The sequence below is a fragment of the Labeo rohita genome, chromosome 2 (assembly GCF_022985175.1).
Source record: "Labeo rohita strain BAU-BD-2019 chromosome 2, IGBB_LRoh.1.0, whole genome shotgun sequence".
NCBI classification, from domain to species: Eukaryota; Metazoa; Chordata; class Actinopteri; order Cypriniformes; family Cyprinidae; genus Labeo; species Labeo rohita.
Genome location: NC_066870.1, coordinates 2,979,763 through 3,007,402, shown reverse-complemented (window position 1 = coordinate 3,007,402; position 27,640 = coordinate 2,979,763). Strand labels below are relative to the sequence as shown.

Sequence of the window (27,640 nt, the reverse complement as noted above, 5' to 3'; positions counted from 1 at the left end):
TTTGGAGATTTGTAAATATTCGAGTGAAAAATGTTACTTTTCAGCATAGCCTTGCTATGTTGGCATTGGTGGTAAAGGTAGAACATTTGGCAAATGGATAAAGTTCTTTGTACATTGCTGCAGTGCGGCTGGAACGACTAAAAATTTGAAACAGACATATTCAGCTGCGGATCCTCAGAGGTAAAGAAATAGTATAGAGTGCAGATAAATTATTAATTAATCAAGCAGCTAGCATATTAGACACTATGCAGATCCAACATACTGTAGCAGCAAAAGAACTTCAGCAGCTCTTGCTGGATCATAAAAGTGCATTTTATCAAAGCATTTTGTCTCCTGTGAGGCTTGAGAGTTTGTACATGTTTAGATAATGAAGGTTATTGCAGGTTTAATGAATATGCTGATCATGTAGTGGCAAGGTCTCAATAAATGTGTTTGTGGCCAGTTTGGCTTAAAACACTGCAACACACGTCCATCTCTGCAGATATCAGCTTTCCTGGTGAGTCCATGGAAAGAGAAGAAAAGACAAAGCGATCCTACACAACGCTAACCTCGTGCTGCTTAATTTAGAGAACCTTTCCCGGCAGATTCGATCTGGGCTCGAGAAATCATTGTGCTGATTGCTATTTACAGTCACAGATATGAGAATCTCCCAGGCAGTGAATAATGCAGGAATCTGAGCCGTTGGCGGCTGTACGAGAGTTTACAGCGAACGAGTCAAAGCTCAGGTTGCATTTGTCAGGTTGATTTCAGGCTGGATGTAGCAAGCTGCCCTTCTTGAGTTTGCGAACCAGGGTTTGGCATTCTTCACAGTTCACAAGCTAGAAAAACATTATATAATCAGTTTCTACACCAGCACTGTACATACTGTATGTAGTCTGGATTACATAATGAAATTCCAAAAATTATGTACACTGTAAAAACAATTTGTTGAGTCAACTTAAAATGATTTGTTACCCTGCTGCCTTAATTTTAAATTCAGTCAACTCAAAAAGTTTAGTCAACTTGAAATGTTAAGTTGTACTAAGTGACTACTTAGATATTTGAGTTGATTCAACTTAAAATTTGAAGGCAGCTGGGTTACTTACCCAGCTTTTAAGTTTAACAAATCAACTCAAATATCTAAGTTGTCACTTAGTAAAACTTAACATTTCAAGTTGACTATACGTATTTGAGTTGACTGAACTTATAATTTTAAAACAACTAATTATTTTAAGCTGACTCAACAAATTGTGTTTTTTGTTTGTTTTTTTACAGTGTAGATTATATTACATTTTAAAATACTCACAGTCAGAATACAGTTACTTTTTATTGATTGCTTAGTATTTACACAAAACATTGACAAATTGGTCACGCTTATTTTATGGTCTGTTAACTATCTGTTAACTACGACTTTTGCCTCAATAAACTCATAATTTGCTGCTTTTTAAAAGTTAGTACGGTAGTTTTTAATTTTAGATATGGTGTAGGGATCTAAAATATGGTCATGCATAACAAGGAATTAATATGTGCATTATAAGTACTAATAAACAGCCAAGTAATTTGCATGTTAATAAGCAACTGTTAATAGTGAGAATTGGTTCTTAAAATTAAGTGGTACCCATAATTTTCATAATTTATTTTTTCTCCTAAATTTATTTTAAGGATCCTGCTGCTTGCATAAATTCGGAAAGTTTTGAAGTTTTGCAAAATGTTATTTTTAATTAATGATTTGCTTTTCATCAACAAACACTGCAGTTCCTTCACAAATCCCAGTTTGGGAAACCCTCATGTAATGAAATAATTAGTGCACTTCATGTTGTTGATAACATAGAATGGAATATGCTTTCATTCTCTTTGTATTTTAATATTAATATGGTACTAAATAATCTTATTCAAATCTATGTAATAACTAGTTCGTTGAAAAGTATACTAAAAGTAATTTGTACTGGAACAAGCATAACTAAAACTTAATATCTGGCTTAAATCTGTTTGTTGTATGTTGAAGTGGAAGGTTTTTATTTTTCTATACAGTACTGTGCCAAACTGTTCACAAACAAATAGTTTTCAGGCAGCGTGCCAGTAGGAAATATCAGTTTACATTTCCAAACATTCCTTGTGCCATTAATTGTAAAAATCCAATGGGATTTTTGTGTGCATGAGGAATCCAGCAACAGACGGGTATGATCCACAGAGATCTGATTTCACCGTCATCCAGTTCGTCTGGGAATAAATGAAGAGACAGAAAAGCCTGAGACAGACTAAATCTATGAGAACTGTGGAAGTATTTCCAGGACACTTGTAGAAATCTACCTGCAAAACAACAGTAGCGTAAATCGTTATATGTGTCAGATGTGGACACATTTATAGAACTTCCTGAGGAGACCATTTTGACCAAGTTTAGATTACTGTTATTATTATCAAATTGTAAATAACAAAACTGGATGACTGTAAAACAGAAGGCAATTTTCAACTGAACAACACTAAAAATTAAATGAAAATCATTAATAAAAAAAAAGTGCTTGTAGGCATCAGGGGAGGAATCCATAGCGTAATCAAAAATGTGATGATTTAGCTACAGCTGTTGTCTCGGGTGCATGTAAAAAAGTGGATATTGTTCTGTTCTGTAATATTTCATGAATGCATTCATCACTTTGAATGTGCTGAAACCAAATAGACTTAGCTCCGGTCTCAGCATGTGGCGACTTTAACCATTCAGATGGTGAGAGGATCCAGCCCAGGCCCCTGCCAGTGGAATTTATTAGTAATGTGATCTCATTCATATAAGTCAGCTTTGTGCGCTCATCTGTCATTCCACTGTACAGGCCTCTGGGTTACTGCAGGTTTTTTCATTTTAACCTTGGCTCAGTGCTTTTTCATTCCCTTGATTTTCTTCTCAATCTTTTAGTGTTGTTCTCAGCCGCATTGTTTAAGGGTCTGAGATATTGTTTAGAGTGAATAGTTTCTAAATTACGTAGTACATCGTTGTAATTGTTGCTGATTTTAAAATGAAAAAGATTCCTTTGATTATCTTTGACTTGTCCAAACTCATATGGCTTCCAATGTCAGAAAAAAAGGACTCTTGCTTATGTCGCAAAATCTTCAAAGGGGTAATTAAATGTAACAAATGATGTAAAAATGTATCTCCTTTTTTATTTCATCAAATTTTGATAATTGCCTTAATCTTTTCAACAGTGCATTAACATTAACAATGTGCAATACATTAGTTACAGTATTTGTTAATCTTTGTTAACATTATTTTATAAAACTACAACTTTTTATTGTTAGTTCATGTTAGTTCATGACCATTAGTATTAACAGATATAACTTTTGGATTTCAATAATGCATTAGTAAATTCTGAAATGAATATTAACTGAGATTAATACATGGGATGTTGACATGGCATTTTCACTGTCCCACAAGATAAAAATGAATATAATTAATATTGTTGTTATTTAAAATGCAGTAAATTGTTAATTTCTTTGTCCTACATGGACCTGTTGTTATAAAAGCTGCAGTGTTATTAGATATTTTTACATTTTTGAGCCAAATCTGGTGTGACTGTCTCAAGCATGGCTCAATAAATTACAACTTTTGTAAATGAAAAAGAAAACATAACATAAAAATGTTAATAAATACCTCCGGCATAATTGTACAAGTGTCTGTTTTAGTAAATGGCAATCATTTTTTTTCATACATATAATTCTAAAAGCGTAGGAACTTGATATATTTTGTCTCTGAAACCCATGTCCTCTGGTGTGACACCATATCCTGATTTTAAATTGGCCAATTCCAGAAAAGAAACTAATTAGTTGAAGGACCCTATTTATGGTCGTGTTACTGAAGCCCCCTGTCAAGCCCATGACATGTGCACATGGTACATTTTTGTCTCAGAATTGTTCCAATATTTAACTTTTTTGGAACCACTACAAAATTTTTACGTTTTGTTGTCCTTTGGTGTGGCACCCCTAAATTGTATCTTTAAATTTAAAAACTCTGTTAAACTACATAATCATGGAAAATTATTCAAATGTGTCTTCCAAACCGTTAATGGCAGGTTAGTGTGGAATAGCAAGGTCATTAATTGACAAAAGGCTAAAACGTCCTGTGGTGTGAAAGATAATGTCTTCCAGTGTGACGCCTGTACTGTCACACCAGAGGACAAAGTCTCTTTTAAAAAGCAAATAATTAAATAAGATTTGTTTAACTCCTTTTTATTCTTTTTTTTGGAAATTTTCAGTGTTCTTGAATGCAACAAATACACTAAAACTATTTTCTGATATTTTTTGCGGAAAAAAACTTGTACTGTTATGAAGTGTCATAAAAGTAAGTATAAAATATGCTACTTTGTTTTTGAAACAGAAAGAATTGAGGAAGAGAAATTAGTGGAAGAGAGAGGGTGTGGAAATATAGGCAGAAAATGAACAGGGATCCACCAGAAGGGAGAATAATGCAGAAAGTCGAATCAAAATGTTAAAAAAAGAAGCTACATACTTAAAAAAAAAAAAAAAAATCATTGACATCATAATGAATAAAGTTTGAATATCAATCATATTTAGCTGTGCTGCACATACAGCAGGGGGTCTGGAAGAGTTTCAGTAACATACTGATTGACTACGAGAATTTTGTTGAAGAAAATTATTTTGTTTTGTTTTTTTTTTAAATCTCAAAGTATCTTAAAAAAAACAGAGTATTGCAGTAGGGGAGATATATAAATATCACTCATCTTAAAATGGTATAATTTTCAGCAGTTTTGAACGGATGACAGCAAAGTTTGTCTTGAAATTGTCCAACAAGTCATTATAATTTCTTATTAAATAAATAACTCTATATGAAAATAAGTGTCTAACAATGAAGATAAATCTCTGTCATGCTAATTATATATTATTATGTGTTTTTTTTTTTTCTTCTTTTGCTATGTCACCATAGGACAAATTTATGGTACAGTTCAGTAAACGTTAAAAAAAAACAATGAAAGAATTGAAGTTAGTGACTCTTTATATTTTCTCAAAGATCAGACTTCACACTACATAAATGTATGCATTTCTTCTTCAAAAAATGTCTTTTACAAAATGATCATTACTGCCTTTTTGTTAACTACCCACAAGTGCATTTAATCGTTGGTCTATGTTTAGTAATGTAGTTATCTAATGGAACCTTAATGTAAAGTGTTACTAAGATTTAATTAAAATCACCTGTTCATTTTACAGAATGTATTTATACTCATGTGCATTTATGTATTATGCATGTTATTGTTTCTGACAGCACGTTGAAGCTGCTCAGGCTGCAATTTTCTCCTATTTCTCAGAAAGTAATGATATAATCAAAATATCCGGTAGTGTGGGTTTTGCACCATGTATTGTGCATGTTATTTTTTGACAGGCATTGATGTTGTGATTATTCAAATTATGTGGATATGAATACAGATGGATTGTAAGGTAATAATTATTTATTTCTTAGCTAGCGGCAAGTATTCAGTGAAGCAACTGATGCACGTAAGTGTGTTATGTTGATACTTTTATTTCTAATATTGCATTCTAATAAAACGTGCGTGAGGCTGCTTGATTTTTGGGTATTATAACCATGCTGGAGGTGTTTAAAATGAGTAGTTGCATAGTTTGTTATACTTATTTTACAGAATGAAGTTTATTTTGTGGATTAGATTACATGTTACACAGAGACTGATGTGTTTGGCTTGCCAAAATGTTACATTTAGTTGTTGCAAATTCATTGATGGTTCTTTTTTATACTGGTTTTGGTTGTTTTATTGCCTCTTTTAGCAGGCATCTTTTATTTAAATCCATGAAAATGCAGATCCTGACACTTTTTGAAACTGTTGTTCCATTATTACCCCTTAGCGGATTTTGACCCAAATACATTGAAAACAAATACGGATGGAGTCTGTCAAACCTCAGCTCTCAGATCTCTTGCGCTTACATCAAAAGGGAAATGAATGTCAGAAATCACAGCACTCAATACGGCGTCTGTAGGAAAGCAAGTGTCATCTTTCAGTTAAAAGCCCCAATTTTAGTATAAGGTAATGAAGAAGCTTCTTTCTATGGCACAAGTTAATTTTCCCGAGAACAACATTCATTGTTAAAGAAAACACATTCTCTGCTTAGATTACACAGTACACCTTTTCTTATTCTCTGCCTCTCAGTTTAAAATTATATGATGCGGTGCAAATGCAGCTTTGCAGAGAGTTTGTTGGCCTGAGGTGCATTAGAAAACTTTGAAACCGTCTTCTCAATTCACTCTCTTTTATGTGCACGACGTCTCGCTTTAATTAAATTACCTCACGTTGGCTTAATGAAACAGAGAAACAGTCCTTCATTTCCATCTGGCAGAAGAATGCGAGAACCTGAATGTGAGAAGCAATTTATGCAACTGCCATTGTCTCATGTTTTGTTTAAAAAAACACCAAATGGCACATCTTTCTGCTTTCTTTCTTCGTTCAGTGTTGGACGTGTACGTGTTGAGCACCGATGGCCAAATTCAGGACTTTAGGTTTCCACAGACCAGCAAAAGAGGAGCCACCATTCAACTCTCAGCAAACATGGTCAAACTAAACAGTAAAAACGGTAAATAAATGCAAGGTTGTAGTCATTTCAAATGTAACTTCACATTCTTAGTTAATAAAGTGATTTTCCTGATCTGTATTACATAATGAAGGCCATAAACACTCTGCACAAGTACTTAAGTCAGTGCATTGCAAGCTTTACATACATTACATGCCTTCTTGTGTTACTATAGCTATAACAAATGTCAGTACTCAAGGGCACTATTGAGTATCTTTCCACATGTTGTTATCCTGGTTGCTAGCGAAAATATACAGAATATACAGTGTGTTCGTCCACTATGACACTGTGATTTTCAAAATAAGAAAAAGAAATGTCATAGATACTTCATTATTTCCCTGAAGCTATAACATTCTTTTTATCATTTATTTACTCAAGGTGTTGCCAAGTTGGTTTTTGTCCTTTACAAGCACTTGGGACATTTCCTTAGTACGGAGAACGCCACGGTGAGGCTGATGGGAGAGGGAGGATTCAGAAACCACACCCTGACTGTCAACTCCCACATCCTCTCCGCCTCCATCAACAAAGAATCCAGCCGCGTGTTCGTGTCTGAACCGGTCATCTTCACTCTGGCGCATTTGGATGTAAGAACTCATTTTTTGCTATTTTATTTTTTGGTCTTTTATCTTTTTAAATACAGTGTTGTGAAAAAAATGTTTGTTCCCATCCTGGTTTCTTCTGTTTTTTGTAGTAATATTAAATTGTTTCAGAAATAAAAACAAAATCTAACAAAAAACATAACACAAAGGCAACCGGAGTAATCAAACATTTTTTAATTGATTATGTTAGTTTTAAGTGAGATTGTTATTTATTAAATCAAAAAAGTTATCTAATACCAACTGGGCCTGTGTGAATGTGTATATGACCTTGTAGTTACTAATTCTGTGGAACTGCATTCATAATGGGTTTAAGTTGGATAAGACCAGGCTTGAACTTTTTTAATTTATGAAGTTGGTCTAAATAGTGTTAATTTTCTCAGCTGTTTAATTCAGTCTTACTCTGAATTAGACTGAAAGTCTTAGTCTAGTGTCAAATGTCCTTTTTAGTTTTTATCATATTTAGTCAACCTTTCATTTAGTAAAAAATTAAGCAGAAAATGTGTCCTTTTAAGAGAGAAGCTCTGATGGAGGGATTTAAACTCGTAACATCTGGCAACCGCAAGCATCAAAAATTGAGTTATAGAAATTAATACTTTTATTTAGCAAGGATGCTTTAAATTGATCAAAAGTGATGAAAAAAAAAGTGAAGTGATAGAGACATTTATACATGTTTCAGATAAATGCTGCTCTTCTAAACTTTCTAGTAATCAAAGAAACCTGTTTCCAACATAATAATAATAAATAAATGTTTTTGAGCAGCAAATCATAATATTAGAATGATTTCTGAAGGATCATGTGACTGGAGTAATGATGCTAAAAATTCAGCTTTTGAAATTACATTTTAAAATGTATTCAAATAGAAAACAGTTATTTTAAATAGTAAAATATTTCACAATATTAGGCTACTGCTTTTGCTGTACTTTGGATCAAATAAATGCAGGCTTGGTGCGCAGAAGAGGCTTCTTTAAGAAACATAAAAAATCTTACTTTTGACTGGTAGTGCATGTTTTTTTCTCCTGGTTTCTTTTTTTGGAAAATGTAGACAAATTTTAAATTAGGAGAATTTTTATTTTTTGTGTTTTAGCCTCATCTTTTTTCATCAACAGTATTTAATGTTAATATAGTCAAAGTTAATGCTTAATGATGTCAGTGTCTGGTCTTAGTTATAGAAAAAAAAAAAGGTTGTTCATAAATATTTTTTGTCATAGTTTTCATTAACGAAATTAACACTAGTTTAAGGGTCTTACCGAGTGCACACTATGCCAAATGCCAAAAAAGAAATCTTCAGAAACGATGAGGAAGATTCAAATATATCAGTTAGTTAAGTTTAAATTGACAGTTATCTTTGTGTAAGAAAGACTTGTTGTGCTTTAATAAAAAAAAGTGTTTAATCAGATTACATTTGATGCATTTGTTGTATTTCGTTTGAAGATCTAAAACTGTTTACTGTGACCTATACACAAAAACAATAAATCATGTTGGTGGTAAATACATTTTCACAACACTGTATTTATATGAAACAGCTGGGCCAGAATACTACCAATTTATATGCTTCAAAATCTAATGAGAAGGAAGGTTTAAAAATTCTTAAAGTTTCAATAGAATTTCCTGGTATTTGGAAAGTATTTTTGAATAATCGAGTAATTGTTGCCTTCTAATTCTAGGACTGCGTTAAAATTAGAGCCTTGAAAAACATGTTTAAACAAAATCAAACAACGCTCGTCAATCAGCCTGGTTTATTAATAGAGATTCTTGATCAGGGACAATGTAATGTTTGATTATGAAAGGTTTAAATCTCAAAACATTGCAGATGTCACCTGTCACATTCAAATAAACTGATGTTTCTCTGTTTATCAGACTGAGAACTACTTCAATCCAAACTGCTCGTTTTGGAACTATTCTGAGCGGAGCATGTCAGGATACTGGTCAACACAAGGCTGCAAACTCCTCGCGACAAACAAAACTCATACCACTTGCTCCTGCAGTCATCTGACTAACTTTGCAATCCTGATGGCCCATCGAGATGCACATGCGGTGAGTATCAGTCGCCCCAAGACCTCAGTTGTGGTGGGACTTCCAGTAGAAGAAATCAATATATATTTGAGTTATGTACAGTCAAGTAATTCCAAGTCATCAGCTACTCTTCAAAGCCCATTTTCTGCTTTCTGCATGCTTTTATTTAGCCATGATACTGCATATATTGAGTCTCTTGAGTTGCCAGAATATCATTTTCTTCTGCTGATTCAGTAGAATTCATTTGGTATAATTTGTGTTCATCGCAGCAACATAAGCTCATCTCTACAAGGGAACAAATGAATATATTGCAGCACTTTCTTAATATAATTCTTAATTTACTTTGATGAATGAATCTCTTGAGTCACTTGTAGGTTTCTGGGAACAATGCAATTATGTCAGTTTGACATATCAATAGTAGTTGTCTGATAGCACCAAACATTATGTGATATGATAAGCATAGTAGTCATTTAAGCTCTAAAGACTGTGGAAAATATGGGTTTTGTGGTGCAGCAAACTTACCTAATCGCTGCCACTATAGCAGTGGATATATATGTAACCATTATGACCGCAGAATCATATTTTCTGCCTGCATATAAAATATGATATGGTGTTTTGTTCTGTTAAATCAGGAATGTAAAAAAAGATTCACTTATTACTTAATCCTTTTCTTAACAATATAATCATGATTCACACAATATGCTGTACTCATGAAAGAAAACCTTTATTGGAAGTGCTTACAAGATTGTCAAAATTGTGTTGTTAGTAAGGTGGAGAATTGGAAAACATTGATTTCACAAATGGAAATCAAGCCAACTAAATATCACATTATTTTCATCGTTTGAACAAATCCAGCCGATAATTGAACCAGTGCCTACAGTGCTGGAGGAGCCAATTAAAACGCTTTGGATGCTGGTCTGATGTAAACCTAAACAACACGCAAGTACAACAAATAAGGCAGGATATAATCACTGGCCTCAAGCATATCAACAGTACTTCTCTCCTAGGAAAAAAAGGGCAACAGCCCAAATTGGAGGCACCAGAGTTTCAGCCGCCCTGTCTTTCTGGCCAATTACCTTGTTCGAAGTCGCCCTTTCACAGGTCAGCAAGCTGGGGTATTTGATTAACTCACACATGTGGAAGTGGCTTGGATTACCGAGATATGCCTCAGCAGGATAGGACTGTATGGAAACAGGGTTCTTTCACTCCCAATTACGAGCCTTATGGAGGAATACAAATGTGCTAAAGTTAGGTTAGATATGATACTCAAACAGTCCCAAGATGTCATTATGAGAGAGGTTGTTCTATCCTTAGTAATGAAAGGAAATGCAATCCACCATCAGCGTATGCAAAATCACCCCCTTGACACTGGGATATTGTAGGCCAGGTACAATATGGAAGAAAGGATTTTGGGCAAGGAGCAAGCAAACCCACCTTGTAAAATGGCAACACGAACCAACAACTTGTGTGGGAGGAGATGCACCAATCAAGAAGTCTAGAATTGCTAAAGCCATATCTCAAATCAAGCAGGACACCAGGATGTGATGGGAGGGCACTGAGAAGAAAATGACTACCTACAAAGAATACGGTGGAAGAATGAGTGCCAAAAATGAGGTCCTTCCTTTTTTCATAAACCTAAACTGGACTAAGCACAAAGAACAGCAACCAATGCTATGGCTCAAAATGCCCAGCCAACCCGTCCATTTGTAGTATCTTTGCTTTGAGAGGGAGAGTAAGGAAAAGCAGACTCCTTCCATTGTAAGGCTGTCCACTGGATGCCACCTGGGACTAGAAGATGCACATCGACAGAGAGCAGAAACATACTTTTCCCATGGAAATCGCCAGCACCAACCTCAGACCAAATCTTGTTCTCTGGTCCAGACTAGAGTAATAAGTTTTCATTGTCAAGTTCTTTGGTTGAGGCACATGATTAGAAGAGGCTGCAATATGCTAACTTTGCAGGAGAAGCAAAGATTTGAGACTGGAACATCAAGGTTTGCCCAGTTTAAGTGAGGTGCATTGGATCCATGCCCTACTCCACAGCAAATCTCTTGAGTGTACTGAGAATTAGAGAACAGTCCAGCAGGCCGAAAGTAAATGCATTCACGGAGGCCACAGAGCAAAGCAATCATTGACTCTGGCTGAAATGGAAGGGCACCACCTTGACCAACAATTGAGACCATAAGAGACCAGGGATTTGTTTCCCAAAATAGTGTGAGATAAGTTGATCATACAGACTTTTGAGAATCGCAACCCTGATCAGACGACTGCTTGTTAAACTAGATAGCTCTTTGCATTGTTGTTAGTCTTTGTGTTATGCCAGCCGTGCACTCTGAGCAGTCATTGACTATGGCTGAAAAGTAAGGACACCACCTGGACCAACAATTGAGCACCATAAGAAACCAAAATGTGGCAAGGAGACATACACCCAAACCTTAACAGCCCAGTGCTTGTCAAATTAGGTGTTGCTCCTTGCACTGATAGTCTTTGCATCATGGCAGTCATGCACTCAAAGAAAAAGCTGAACATCAGCAGCTAAACATCAATGAGATATCAAGAACGGCTGGCTGTAGAACACACATCAGGGTCTGAAGAGCCTGTGGTGGTCGTACCTCATGAGAGGGTGTATTATAAGTACTGAAAACACTCAAGGAAACTGACCCTGTTGAAAAAAACAGCATATGCTGGTTAGGTATGTTTTGAAGCATGGCTGATCCTTAGCTGGTCATGTGCTAGTCCTAAGCAACTACCTTCTAATCAGGACCAGCTTAGGACCAGCACATGATCAGCTTAAACCAGCTCAAACCAGCAGCCATGCTTCAAAACATACCTAACCAGAATATGCTGGATTTTTCTACACGGGAGATACACTACTGACGATGTGTCTTAATATGATCCTTTAACCTTCTGCCCGGAATCAGATGTCCATAAATTAATTGGAATGTCTATTTACACTAAGTAGATATAGCCTGCCTTGTTGGCAGAGGCTGTTTACACTAACTCCGGTCAACAAACGCATGGTAGAGTTAGACAACATGCCAAAAGATGTCCGTTAGCAAGCAGAAGTAGGTAGTAAAGCGTGTAGCACTCATTTTTTGAAGCGATTGACTTTGAATCTACGTTTTGTCAAACACGTTCTTCTCCCTTTTCACATCACACATCACGTTGGAAAGGCATTTATTTTCAATGAAAAAGAAGGAAATAACCAAAAAGTAGAAAATAACTCCCCCAACGGGTGTTTATTGGTTAGGGTTAGGTGTAGGGAGGGCTTTATTGTCCCAGTGTGGCATCCATTTAATAGTTTTAATGAAAATTATAATTTACACTCAATACTTTATTATTGCATACTGTTTTATAATGTACTACAATACTGATGTGCAGATATCTGCCACTATTTGCACTACGTAGTATAAATAGCATGTAACTCCTATTAGTAAAGAAAAGAAAATGCAAAGTAAGACACCTATAGTGTAAATAGCATATTGCTAAAAATACTGCTATTTTCACTTATGTGAGTAGAATCCATTGCTATTTGCATTTAGTGTAAATAACATCTATTGCTAAGAATATATGCTATTTTCACTTAGTTGTTGTAATTGTAATTTGCACTTATGTGCAAATAGCTGCTGCCTTAATTAATTGAAAACTGATCCACAGGGATTGTGATTTCATGCATACAGCCTTTTCAGTAAATTTATTTTTTGTTGTCGTTGCTGTTGTTTAGAGGATGAACAGAAACTGTCAGTGTTAAAACATCTTTAACCTGTTAAAAAAGCTCTGTATTGATGCTACATGTAAACAAAGACATAAGATAGATTATTCAAACACTTGGAAGTCAGGACATTCTGATTTAAGACGTCTGCTGTCAAACACTCTGTCTGTACCAGACAGGAGTTTCCATTGTAGTCAATAGCTGTCTCTACTGTCTGCACGCATTGTCAATACAGTTTTAATACAGTTTGTTGCTAATGTGTGAATGGTAGAAAAGCATATAAAAGATACCTACTATATGTGTTACTGGTTAAGATAATTTTTTTGTTTGCATTTAAACTGTCTCTACTTAAAAAAAAAACAACAACAAAAAACAGAAGGAATTTAATTCTCACTGATTATATACTGACAAGTGAAGCATTCAAGTTCAGTAGAACGTGGCTTTTTTGTTAATGCTAATGTTTTTTTCCAGGGTGTGGGAAGCGTTCACGAGCTCCTGCTGACAGTTATCACACGAATGGGCATCGCCGTTTCGCTTGTCTGCCTCGCCATTAGCATCTTCACCTTCTGCTTCTTCCGTGGCCTCCAGAGTGATCGCAACACCATCCACAAGAACCTCTGCATCAACTTATTTATCGCAGAACTTCTGTTTCTCGTGGGCATCAACATGACCGAACCTCCGGTGGGTAAATTTTTTTTGTAGTATGTGTGATCCTGCTGAACACTCTGGGGGAAAAACAAGATTGGTGTGAAGAGAGTTTATTTCAACCCTAGTAAGCTGCCTATATTTTTAGGCATCATAGGCATCCCCCTTTGCAAATAACCACCACAACTATGGAATAATGTTGCAATAGAAATGCCTACTGGCAACCAACAGAATGACAAATTGCCAGCCTCTAGTCCAGTGGTTCCCAACCACGTTCCTGGAAAATGCACATTTTGAATGGCTCCTATATCCGACACACTCATTTCAGGTCTTGGAGTCTCTACTCAAGAGCTGATGACCTGAATCAAGTGTTTGAATAAGGATACATGCAAAATGTGCAGTGATGGGGTTCAGAACTACTGCTCTAACTTAACAACATGTTACCGTCAAACTAGAATTGTAAGTGTTGGTTTGCCCAGAAGTGAACTCATTAACTTCTTACAGGGAATGGTATTTGGTGCAAGATAACTACCTTCCTGCAAAGTTCTGTTCCAACCCTGCTTGTAATTTTCAAGTAAAGCTTGGTTAGGTGTTTCAGGTTTGATTGTTCTCTTAAAAAACATGATTTTTAAGAAATGTTCAATGAAATTTTCTTTGAGAAACCCAAAAATGGCTATTCTGTGGCATCGCTGTAAATCCCCCCTTTATAAAAGCCTTTATTTTTAAGAGTTTGGCGATTTGAACTCAACCCAGCATCAGGATTGGCTAGCCCTGTGTTGGAGGTTTTTTATGATTGATGATGTTGTTTCGACTCCAGTAACTTTTTTGGTGATTAAAGAAAAACAAAGCTTATAAACAAAGCTGTTTTTACAAAAACAACTTTGAATGACTAAACTCATTTTATTTCTTTCTCAGATTGTGTGCTCTGTGATCGCTGGAGTCCTGCATTTCTTCTTTCTCGCCACATTTGCCTGGATGTGTTTGGAGGCCGTTCAATTGTTCCTCATGCTTGTGGAGGTTTTTGAGAGCGAGTTCTCTAGACGAAAATACTATTACACATCTGGGTACCTGTTCCCCTGTGTGGTGGTTGGCATTTCGGCAGCCATCGACTATAAGAGCTATGGGACGAGGAAATCGTGAGTAATGTTTCATCTTGTTTAATCTCTGTTTTATTGAAAACTTGAGATTTTTTTTTACCTAAATTGTACTAACTTTTATCACCATCATTTTTTGGTCATGCCGTCCAATTTCACATCCAGTAATCTCTGATTATGTCATGTTAGCTAAATTGACATCCCTTTAAGGGGAGCAACCAAGGGTTTAATGAGACACATATGATCCAAGTTGACTGTCAATGCTTTCTCCAATGGTAGATCTCTCCATATATTGAAATCTCTAATTAAAGTTCCCAGATGTTAAAGTGGTTATCACTATGTCAAACATCACAAATTTTGGGGCAGCCTGGGTGTCTTCTTTCCAGTAGACAAAACAGTAATTTATGGCGGTGTTTCCCAACCCTGTTTCTGGAGGCACACCAACAGTGCATATTTTCTAACTGCTCCTAATCAGACACACCTGATTCAACTCATCAGCTTGTTAGTAAGATCTAAAATTGATGGGCTCAAAAATGGAGACATCCAAAATCTGGTGTGCCTCTGGAAACAGGGTTGGGAAACACTGATTTAGGGAATTCATTCCCTCCAATGTAAGTGGTTGTCACTCTTGAAACTTAGTGTGCAGTGTGTACATGGCTTTAAGTAATTGCTTCTATGGTGGTTATTTCTCTCTTTTTTCCTTTTTTCAGCTGTTGGTTGAGGGTTGATAATCATTTCATTTGGAGTTTCATTGGCCCTGTTACATTCGTCATTATGGTAAGTTTTACACATTTTGCACATTGCCGACTTTACATTTGAATTGTTGTACTTGTTCTTTAGTCAAGCACCATTTTGAGATTGATGTGCGTGTTTTTGTTTGCTTTTTGTAATTTAAGTTTTGCACATTTCCCATGAATACCTTCATTTAGATGTGTAGAATTTGCACAGGAAATGTTACAGAATTTTGAAATTGTGCACAGTGATGTACTTCCTGTTGACTAGTGATGACAGATTTATCTCACACAATTGGCATATTTTCATGGTGTTGTGTTTCTTCGCATTGTGTTGAGTTGCGAGATATAGGTGCACTCATGCCATGTCGTAATTACCGTGATTACACGAAACCAACTTCTAAAAAGCTTTCAAGTCCTTGCAGAACTTGTAATTACAACTTGTGAACTGAGAACTTTCTGAAAGCTACGACTTGTACCATGTGACCACCTCAGATTCATTTAGGCGCTATGTTTAGGCGTTAATAGTGCGATTCCGAGTCCAAGCATGTGAACAGCTCCAATTGTCATCTCGAAATTACAGTAATTACGACATGCGAATGCAGCATATTTATCACTGTGTATGTAGGTTCTTGAGCTTGTAGCTTTCTTCCAATTGGTTGATAATTTTTCATTTTTTTTGATCAGTCAGTAATCTATACTGTGTTTCTATTGGTCAGTTTTTATTCATAAAGAGAAACTTCTTTGATTTAATAATTATTGAGGCCTTGGGAAGCTTCAATGCAGCAGATGTTTTTGTAGCCTTCACCGGATCCGTGTCTTGACACATTCAGTACTTTCGATCTCATGACTTGCTCTCATATGCATTTTCATCTGTTAAGCCCAAGACACACTGTATGATTTTCGATTGTCCCCGACGAAAGATTGGCATTGTGAAACAATCATGGCGATTTCTGTGATCGTGGCTCCTAGTGGCTCATATGTTGTACAGTGAGTGAGGTTCAAAGACGGCTGTTTTCACCAAAGAGAGCCTACAATAGTTTTCTGACAGTGTCAGAAATTCAGCATGATCATCACACAGTGTATTTGGGGCTACAACCCACGTTTATTGACCAGCCAATAAAAATGTGACATGAAATCAAGTGACATGGTGCTAAAACTTAAAACTGCTTACCTCAAATTCTTATCCCTTCCTCTTTCACGCTTCCACTTTTGATTCATCTTGCTCTTTTTGTTTACCACTAGCACATGCTGATGACGTTTTATTCTTCTGTAGTAACGTGCGTTGTAGCGTGCAATAGGTCAATAGGTGTCATCATCGTACAGTCTACATGCATGTCGTACCTGAGTTTATTAGATGCATGTTGCACAGTGATCTGCAATGATCTTATAGGATTGCAGTGTGTAGATCGTGCAGTGTGTAGAAGGCTTTAGACCTCATATAGAGGGGTGGGCCTTTCTAAATCATGTTCAATCAATGAATTTGCACACATGTGCTGCAATCAAAGGGTAAAAACTACATGATCCAGAGAAATGGGATTCATCTGAGCTAAACTTCAAGTGTCAAAGGCCTGAATATCCAGTACGAGTTTCATATTTCAATTTTGCCTTTTAATCAATTTGCAAAGTTACCACAAATCTGGTTTAACTTTGTCATTATGGGGTAAAATAATAATAATAATAATAAAAATAATAATAATAATAATTTAATTAAATTAAAAAAGTATTTTAAATTTGCATTTGAAGGCTGCAACATAAATTCAAAAAAAAAAAAAAAAAAAAAAAAAAAAAAAAAAAGTTAACTTCCAGAATAAAAATTTCCTGAAAATTTACTTACCCCGTGTCATCCAAGATATTCCTGTCTTTATTTGAATTTGAAATTAAATTAAGATTTTTGAGGAAAACATTCCATATAGTGGACTTCAGTGGTGACCAAACGGTCACCATTCAGTGCAGCTTCAGAGGGCTCTACACGATCCCAGCCAAGGAGTAAGGGTCTTATCTAGTGAAACAAACATGAATTTTCTTTAAAAAAAAAAAAAAAAAAATAAAAAAAAAAAGGGTAAATACTTTTTAACCACAAATGCTTGTCTTGAACTAGTTCGACCTCATGCATTACATAGTCATGTTGGAATGGTCGCACATGAAGTAGGCAGAAGTACCGACCCACTATTTACAAAGGGATTGTGCAAAGAAAGTCAAACAGCCTTTACAAAAAAAGGTAAAACAACAATGTTGGACAATTTAGAAGTTGATGAAAATGAGATTTGAAGAAAATAAGTTTTTTAGTTTTAAATTTTTAAATTATTAGTACACTTTTTAGTACACGAACAAGAACTAAACGCATGCATAAAGACACGCATATGCATCGCAGAGCTAGTGCAAGATGAGCATTTGTGGTTAAAAAGTTTTTTTTATTTTTATTTTTAATGACCGATCATTTTGCTAGATAAGACACTTATTCCTTGGCTGGGATCCCTGTAGAGCCCTTTAAAGATGCATTAACACTGCAATTTGGACCTTTAACCACCATTGATGTCTACTATATGGAGAAAAATCCTGGAATGTTTTCCTCAAAAACCTTAACTTCTTTTTGACTTAAAGAGCGACATGAACATCTTTGATGACATAAGGGAGAGTGAATTATCAGGGAATTTTTTTCAGTAGGTGAGTTAGTCTTTTAAAGGGGTCCTATAATGCTCTTTTACAAAGTCTTGATTGTGTTTTGGGGGTGTACTAGAACAAGCTCTCATGTTTGGTGGTTCTAAAAAAAAAAATTCACATAAGTTACATTATTACAAAACCTTTCTCCCCAGCCTGACACAAATGGCTCAATTAGTTCCGGGTTTAATGAAGGCCCACCTTCATTGTGCATTCTTTAAAAGTGAAAAAGCATAATAGGACCCCTTTAAGGGGCTACTTTCTAAATGCAATGCTCCAAATATAAGGGACTTACAGTACAATTATGGATATATGAAGTTGTACCCATACTGATATGATTTGTGGCATCACTAAAGGCAAAATTTTACTTGGTGAGATTGGCAAGATGTCTTGTATGTGACATCTTAATAGCAATTAAGCAGATCCTCCCCTGTACCTGTCAACATGAAATACTAAAATATACTTTAACAGGCTCAGTCAGCTAGCCGAGTAACATGTTTTTGAACACAAACTGGTTAATATTAAACTTGTGCTTGTGGGTTTATTTTGGGGAATAGAAGGGCAAGATGTAGGAGGAGGACAGGAGGCGCAGAGGGAGAGTCGAGGTGCTTCGGCTAGCCTGGCTTCCTCTTGTGCCGTGCCTGGCCGTCTCATCAGATCTGTGTCATCGCTCCCAGCTGTGTTATAAATGCATTCCTGGCCTCTCCGCCCATGCCGGAGCGAAGCGGCTCCTGGTGGCTCAGCAGCAACACTCAACAGCCTTATAATCAATGATCTAACAGACCCGACCTCTCTCTCGCTCCCATGAATCCTCCCATGTCTTTTCCTCCTGTCTTTTGACCTGTTCCTCCTTTCATTAGTAATCTCTATTTCCACAAGTCTGGGTTTTCATACTACATTTTTGTGCTGCCGGCATGAATTAAACCTTAAATCATAAAGTGAGGTGTGCTATTTCTTTCCAGACGTGTGCAAACATACAATTTTTGCCTGGGAGTCAATGAAAAGGTGATACTGAAGGAGGAACCGATATCAAATAGGGTCCAGTGGTGTGGAAAACCATGTTTTTTTCACTGTATACAATAAATTAAATTGATCTTTTATCTGATTCATCAAAGAAATAATAAATAGAACAATTCATAATCAAGACGTTAAGAGCACAGCATGGTGCTGACAATACCAAGAGAACAATGAATCTGATTCCCAGAGAAAAGCATAAACTAATAAAATGTGTACATTTAATGCTTTCATCTAAATATACGGTAAGCTTGACTGGGTCAAAACTGCATTGCTGAGGAAAAAAAACACGTAGATAAATTGCGTGTTTCATATAGTCATATTATACAAAACAAGAATGAAGAATATGAGTATAAAATAAACAAAGCACAGTGGCATTCATTTTAAACATCATTTATTAACACCAAGGCTAAATGAATTTCAAGCAAACCGGTGTGTGGGAAATGCACTGAATAAACTTCACATGCCTTACCTTGCCTAACAAAAACAAACCATTAAAGCTGAATGTGAGGAGAGATAAAAACTAAAATCCACTAGAAAACATTTCTATACAAATGCATAGACCATTAATGTCTAATTCACTGGAAAGTTATTTACTGAACTAGAAAAACTTAATGATTTCTATCATTTTAACAAGTAAAACTATATCTGGTCTACCGTGTTTTTCTTCTTGACCATACTGAATGTGAATATAAGGATTAAAAGTGAGCGAAAGAAGAAAAATAAAAGTTTATCTGAAGAAATCAACTTGGAAAATAAATAGTGAGACGTGAGTGAAACGAGTAGTCCAGTGAAATAACCCAAATCTAAATATTTTCATTTCAGTTGCATTATAAAAGTTGCTTTGGATACAAGTCGCAACATGTTCAAAAACATGACTTATAATCTGGAAAATATGATATGCAATTCAAACAGAACTAGCGTACAAGTCAAAAGTCCTGCCAAACACATAAATGCTAACTGAATGTAAATTCAAAGCAAATATAAAGATTTCAACAAATCATTTGCAATTGATCAAATTTTAGTTTTCTTTATTATTGTTTCTTTCTTGCTTGCTTGCTTTTTTCCTTCATTCCCCCCAGTCCTCCTCTTTCTTTAATTCGTTCTGTTTTTGAGCGGGCCGCTCCATGTTTGAAAGGCTCTGAAAAATTGAGTTGAATTCTTTTGTGTTTACATGTGGTTTGTGTTGATGATCGACGAAGCAAAGAATTCAGTGCCTTTCTTTTCAAAGGCCATATTCTTTTCCCCTCTCTTTCTAGCTGCATTGTGTGTATGCGTCTGCCTTCAAGAAATAAACCAGATGTGTGTTTTTCATCCTCTTGTAATGTGTTCGCTTATTTGTAATGTAGGTTTTCCCATTCTGGATTGAAGACAAACACAATATAATAAGCTAACGACCTATGCACACAGTACCAGTGCTACATTTTCAGTATGTGACCTACATTTTGGAATAAAATATGTATATTTTGAACGCTCCGGAAACTCTTGAATTAACCTCATTTTTGAAAAAGTTTCCTGCTTGTTTTATGCCATATTAGACTCTTGTGTAAATCAGGATATTGTTATTATATAAGGATGTTTTGGGGGACAAAAGAACTTTTCTGTCATCACAAACTAAATGAAGACATCCTTTTTAAACGGGGCTTGCTTTATTCGTGTTCCACATATTTAAAATAGACAATGCTGTTTTTCAGGACTCGCTTTTTGTTCCTCGAAGTATGTTTCTTTAAGAGGTCTTCTCTGGTCAGCCTGAATTACATTCCCATGTTCAGGGCGGTGAAGAAAAACACAAGCTCTTGCCAGCAAGCAGACATTTTCAGGGCCAAAGTTATGACTTACACTCGTCTGAGAAGGCGCCTACGCGCAGTTTGTCTCCGATAATCTTTAAGATCAAAATTGGGAACAAATGGTAGCACTTTATTTTCTGGGTGATAGTTTATGTCTTGAGAAATATTACATTCTTACAAGCTTCTGAATCACGTCCTCATCTAAGATCTATTTTAATGGTCGTGTTGAGAATTATTAAAAATAGAAAACTATCAAGACCTTTTCAAATGGTCTGTGCATGAAACCGTAGTTTATAAGCCATCTTGGAAATTCCCAGCAGAGTTTATGCGTTTTTTGCATTTTGACGTTTTTGCAGTTGCTGTCTGCTTTATGAATTATTGAAAGCTATGCTTTGTAGTTCAGACCAGCCAACATAAACCATGGTTTATTTTTATTTTTTAATGCCGTAGCTAGTTGTCTAATAGCCTGGTGATCACAGATCCTGAGAAAGATTGTTGCACGGTGCTCTTAGCAATGTGAATATGAATATGAAATGATGTTTGACAAATATGCCATCCGAGTGATGAATTGCAAACGTGATTTCCAAGAACTGTGGGAAAGCTGTGTGGTCTCGTCAACATGTTTTATCTTTTCCGACAGCTCAATCTCATCTTTCTGGTGGTGACTATGTACAAGATGGTAAAACACTCAATGTCTATGAAACCCGATTCCAGCCGACTGGAGAACATACGGTAAGCTCAGCCTTCAATGCTGTCGCACACGTTTAGCGGTTCGGGTTCAGCCCAGCTGTCTGCGCAATTTTACATTCTGACGTTTGCTTTCATGTTAGAACTCGGCTATTTTGCAGTCGCAACCTATCATATTGATTGCTTTATTAAAAGCGACAAGATGCTAATAACAACAATGTGGCCGTTGCACTGTAGGCGAATGAACCGGTTTATAAGATAGAGGTTGCATCTGGAGCTGGACTTGTAAATACTCAAATACAGCTAATTGGGGTTTATGGGAATAATTACCGAAAACATTAACTTTTCAAGCACCGTGTTATTAACTAATTCGTTCGCTTCCTGCAACGCGATAGCACGGTCTGAAACTCTTATAAACATTGTCCTTGGGAATGAAATGCATATTTCCAGATGGGCCGTACAACGGTATGATAAGCAAGATGTTTTATTGGACCCAAAGTTGTAATTACTTTTAAACGTGCATCTGGGGGCTGTGAAATCTCCTCTTGTCGTGTCCAGTTGAAGGGATCGTCCGTCCTGGACATTTGATCCACAGAAATAGTTGCTGGAATCTCTAACTGGAAAGAGTCCAGTGATATTCTGCTGTCTTAAACTTGTGTTTATCTGGGTGGTCTAATCGTAGGAATGCCTTCAATTTATAAAAGTAACTGAATGTTTTTCTTTTTTTTTTTTTCATCAGGCTGCTTTGTAAATTAGTAATGTCCTATTCGCAAACAGATTGTTCTTTTAAATTGCTTCTCTTTAATGATTCATTTGTGTTTGTGTATTGGGAATAAAATGGAGCACATGAATGCAATAGCCAATCAAAGACAATTAATTCACTGACTGACAGAGAGAAATAAGCTCAATAACTCTCAAATCAGCAGTGTTTTGCTCAGCGTGACCTCACCGACTCCTGAGCTCTTCATTCTCACGAATGATATCATTATAATCAACAATGATGTCAGTGAGATTAATCAATGGCATAAACTAATTCAGAAACAAACACACAAAGCTAATGCAATCTAACTTCTGTTCATTAACATTAAAGAGATGGTTCACCCAAAAATGAAAAATGTCATCATTTGCTCACTCTCAAGTCGTTCCAAACCTGAGTTTTTTTCATTTGCGGAACATGAAAGAAGATATTTTGAAGAATGTGGGTAACCAAAACGTTTCTGGTACACGTTGACTTCCATAGTATGCTACGAAAGTCATAAATAGGAAGGAAAGGGACAAAAATGTATTTATTTATTTTTACACCAGGCATTGCTGAGAGTTTGGCAATTATAAACAGATGAATGTATGAGTTATGAGCATTGTATGCTCACTAAAGCAACCCAGGTCTAATTGGAAATACGTGTTTGTGGTGAGTAGTCTGTGAAACCATATGCATAAGAAAAAGTAGGCTCAGTGTAGACCAAATTTTTCCCATTTTATTAATGACATTGCGTTGTAAATCTTTTGGAACAATCAAAAACAAAAAAGCACTGAAAACATGTAATGCTCTGAAAGCATTGAATTTTATGTAATTTTCTTTTCTCTGGCAGCTGTTGTAATTTGACATGACTATGTAATACCTCATGTTCTCATGGCATTGGAATAATAAAGCATTTAAAAAAAAAAGTTAGCAAATTCGTAATTTAGTATGTGACCACAGCCATGTTTTTATTACATTTTTACAGACATGTACTATTGCTGCATTCCTATTGGTTCAGGTATTGCAGTGGTTAGAAATAAAATGTCCAGTGAGTGTCGCTAAAAGTTAATGCTCTGTCGTGTTGGTAAATAACTCCAAACCCAACCCTAAACCTACCCGAAAGTGTTGCAAAATGCAAAAGTGATATAAAAAGGCATTAGCTGATGCAACTGTGCTATTTGAACTTCCTTATGCACAGGTTCGAGCTGTTTTGTTAAACTGTAGATTAATTTGTATAATCATAATTTGTGTGAAAAGGAGTTTTACTGCCTCTAGTGTTAATTTAAACTGGAAACTGCAGCAATTCGTAGAGTTTTGCAGAAATGTTGGTAGAGGCACGTATTTCCACTGAGCTGGGTTGCACAAAAGGCTATGTAATGTATTTATAACTGCAGTCTGTCATTTTCAGGTCCTGGGTGTTTGGTGCTTTTGCACTGCTGTGTCTTGTTTGCCTGACGTGGTCGTTCGGCCTGTTTTTCTTGAACGACTCTTCAGTAATCATGGCGTACCTCTTCACTATCTTCAACACCTTACAAGGGATGTTCATCTTCATCTTCCACTGTCTTCTGCAGAAGAAGGTAAACTCATGATATACTGCAGGAATGGGTTATTCATTATTGGAGACAGCTGAATGTGTTAAATATTGGCTCATAATGCATTTTCTGGCTGCAAAGTTTATTTGGCGTATTTAATGTGACTCAGATCTTTTGAGCTTATGCCTGATGATTTTGTTTTTGTCAGCAAGTCACTAGAAATGTTCAGGGCTGTCTTTTTCAGAGGCTTGTTTTAAGAGATTATAACCTTTAAACATATATTTCAATACATAATTGTGACCCTGGACCACAAAACGATTTATACATCATCTAAAAGCTGAATAAATAAGCTTTCCATTAATGTATGGTTTGTTAGGATATAGGATAACATTTGGTCAAGATACAGCTGTTTGAAAATCTGGATTCTGAGGGTGCAAAAAATCTAAATATTAAGAAAATTGCCTTAAAAGTTGTCCAAATGAAGTTCTTAGCAATACCTATTACTAATCAAAAATTAAGTTTTGATATATTTATAATAGAGAATTTACAAAATATCTTCATGGAACATGATCTTTACTTAGTATCTTAATGATTTTTGGCATAAAAGAAAAATCTATAATTTTGACCCATACAATGTATTTTTGGCTATTGCTACAAATATACCCATGCTACTTAAGACTGGTTTTGTGGTCCAGGGTCACAATTACAAAAGGTAAAAATTCACATTAAACAGTGTTTGCAACCCAATTTTAAGTATGTAAAAAGACATTTCTTAAATTATGTTTACATAAAGTTGCTCACCTTATATCTCTTGCTTCAATTTAAAGTGGTTCACAGCTAAATAATTTTTCAGCTTTTGCTGATGATAATTTATCATATTTATTTAATAAGAATTACATTATTTATATATTATTACACATTATTTACATTTAATGTATTGCATACAAAATAAAGGTTCCAATTGGGGGTTTTCACAGCGATGCCATACAAGAACAATTTTTGGTTCCTAAAAGAACCTTATAGTGAACAGTTCTTAAAAAACTTTTTTTTTTCTTAGTGTAAAGATGATTTTAAAAATCCAGAGAATCGTTTTACACTCTAAAGAACCTTTGGAATAATGGAAAGTTTCTGTGGATGTTAGAGGTTCTTCATGGAACAGTTGATTCCAGTAAAAAACTTTATTTTTACGAGTGTATGAGGAGTGAGAAGTTAGATGTTAGCTTTTAATTTAAATTAAATGCAAATTCACAATTGTACAATAGAGGATGCAACAAAAACTCACCTTTGCAGATGTTAAAGTAAACTGAAGACACAACTTCAACTCTCTCATTTGCAGCAGAAAAATGCAAAAGAGATACGATATTTAACTAACACGAAGACAGTAACACTTTATTTTAAGGACCAATTCTTATTACTAGCATATTGGCTGTTTGTTAGTACTTATAAAGCACATATTAATTACTTATTCTGCATTAATCCTACCCCATACCTAAAATTAACAACTACCTTACTAACTATTAATAAGCAGCAAAAAAAATGTTATTTGGGGCAAATGTCATAGTTAATAGTGAAAACTGGTCCTTAAAATAAAGTTTGACCATAAAGACATTTGTTTTTTTGCTATCATCAAAAGCCAGCAGCAAAGATGTTAGGAAATAAACTGCATTTAATTAGTGTAATTAAAGTGTATTTGTATTATTTAACATATTACTTAATTATGGCAGGTGTTCATGAAGTTCTGAGTTTGTACTTCCTTCTGGGTTCTTATTAATTTCTAGGAATATTGAATCTTGTTTTTGTGCTAGTGAGATAAGTGAAGAACATCTGCTGCAGAAAGCAGCATCTGTCTGTATTTAAGCAGCACATGTGGTGTATGTTTACTGGAAGTGTAATCCAAATGAATCGTTTAACCACTTTTTAAAATATTTTTTAGTTTAACTTAAGGTAAGTGTAACTACAGAAGAGTAAAATAAATTGTCACACAGGGCAAACGTATGAATGTGTGAAGAATATTTAATGCAAACACCTTGCTAATAAAGGGCTGCAGTGGCTCTGGACATTTGACTAAAGTATTAGATCTAATTGACTGTCACATTGGCTGAAAGACTTTTAATGGGTAACTGATTCAGTGCCTGATTAGAAAGCATACACATTTGTTTAATGATATGTCACTTACCATTTCCTTTGCTGTAAACAGTGTGTTGTTTTTGCTAGTGTTTGGTTGTTAACGGAGCTGCTGTTGGATTGCGTCTCCAGGTGCGTAAGGAGTACAGCAAGTGTTTCCGTCAGTCTCAGTGCTGCACCGGTCTTCCCTCTGAAGGACCTCACAGCGTTAACAAATCCTCGGCCTCCAGGTCCACCGCTCGATATTCATCTGCTACACAGGTACGTCTGAATGAAATTCTGTATTCACGTATGAAATGTGAACGTCTTTTTTCTTCTTTATTGATATCTCTTTTGTCTGCAGTAGTGATTGTAAACAAGGTTTGCTCTTCGCTGTCTGGTCATGATTGATTGTGTTCACTTAAACAGACAAGTTAAGGAATCAATCAATGAGCTGTTTAGAGAGCTCTGAGGATCTGCCTGTTCATTTTGAGGCAGAAATGAACAGCTCAGCGAGTTGTTAACTGGAGAATTGTCTTGAGCAGATCATTAAATCAGTGACTTGTTGACATAAGGACAGCTGAAGCTATCAGTCCAATTCACATTCGAGCCGGTTCAACAGATTCAGTGAAAAGAATTGACACGTTAATGAATCAGAAATCGATTAGGTGTCTTGAAGTGCATGTCATTTATTCACTTCGAAATAATGAAAAAACGTTTTATAAAATGTAGTGTAGAAAAAAGTATGATATTATGCTTTGAAAGGATGCAACCCAATCAACTTACAGTTGATGTCCAAAGTGATAATTGTTCATGAGTCCCTTGTTTGTCCTGAACAGTTAAACTGCCCGCTGTTCTTCAGAGAAATCCTTCAGGTCCCAACCCAGGTTTTTGTGTATTTGAACCCTTTCCAACAATAACTGTATGATTTTGAGATCTATCTTTTCACACTGAGGACAACTGAGGGACTCATATGCATCTATTATATATGCAACTATGCAACTATTTTATGTAAAGCACTTTGAATTACCTTTGTGTATGAAATGTGCTATATAAATAAACTTGCCTTGCCTATTAGCAGTGTTCGGGGTAACGCATTACAAGTAATGCGAGTTATGTAATCATATTACTTTTTTCAAGTAACTAGTAAAGTAACACATTACTTTTGAATTTATAAGAAAATATCTGAGTTACTTTTTAAATAAGTAATGCTGGTTACTTAGGACAATATTTGGCCAAGATACAACTAATTTGTAAATCTGGAATCTGAGGGTGCAAAAAAAAAAAAAAAATTGAGAAAATCGCCTTTAAAGTTGTCCAAATGAAGTTCTTAGCAATGCATATTACTAATCAAAAATTAAGTTTTGATATATTTATGGTAGGAAATTTACAAAGTATCTTCATGGAACATGATCTTAATAATAAAGTGATTTTGGCATGAAAGAAAAATTGATCATTTTGACCAATACAGTGTATTTTTGGCTGTTGCTACACATATACCTATGCTACTTAAGACTGGTTTTGTGGTCCAGGGTCACAAATATCCTTTATGCATTTAATCCGGCTTTATTAACCAATGTCTTTGCTGCTGACCAGTCCTTTGATGATCCAATTCAACCATACTAATAAGCAAAAATTATTTTATATACACTAACTTTGTGCTTTTTTTTTTTTTTTCTTTTATTGCTAAAGAGTGTTCTTCTCCTGAGAGAATTTACTTTCACTCTGAGGTGCATTCGTTTCAGTTTTGGTGTGAAAGGGCTTTTAC

General features: G+C 35.5%; 1 protein-coding gene across 6 annotated transcripts in view; it reads left to right on the top strand.

Moving 5' to 3' along the window:
* Positions 1-27,640, top strand: part of LOC127181102 (adhesion G protein-coupled receptor L2) — a 133,638-nt gene that overhangs the window by 94,285 nt on the left and 11,713 nt on the right. For all 6 annotated transcript variants that reach the window (XM_051135646.1, XM_051135655.1, XM_051135641.1 and 3 more), the window contains 9 exons: positions 6,436-6,558; positions 6,934-7,139; positions 9,012-9,188; positions 13,351-13,560; positions 14,440-14,660; positions 15,329-15,395; positions 21,452-21,543; positions 23,646-23,814; positions 26,026-26,154. In XM_051135646.1, coding sequence (XP_050991603.1) covers positions 6,436-6,558; positions 6,934-7,139; positions 9,012-9,188; positions 13,351-13,560; positions 14,440-14,660; positions 15,329-15,395; positions 21,452-21,543; positions 23,646-23,814; positions 26,026-26,154 — 1,394 coding nt within the window. The remainder of the gene's footprint in view (positions 1-6,435; positions 6,559-6,933; positions 7,140-9,011; positions 9,189-13,350; positions 13,561-14,439; positions 14,661-15,328; positions 15,396-21,451; positions 21,544-23,645; positions 23,815-26,025; positions 26,155-27,640) is intronic.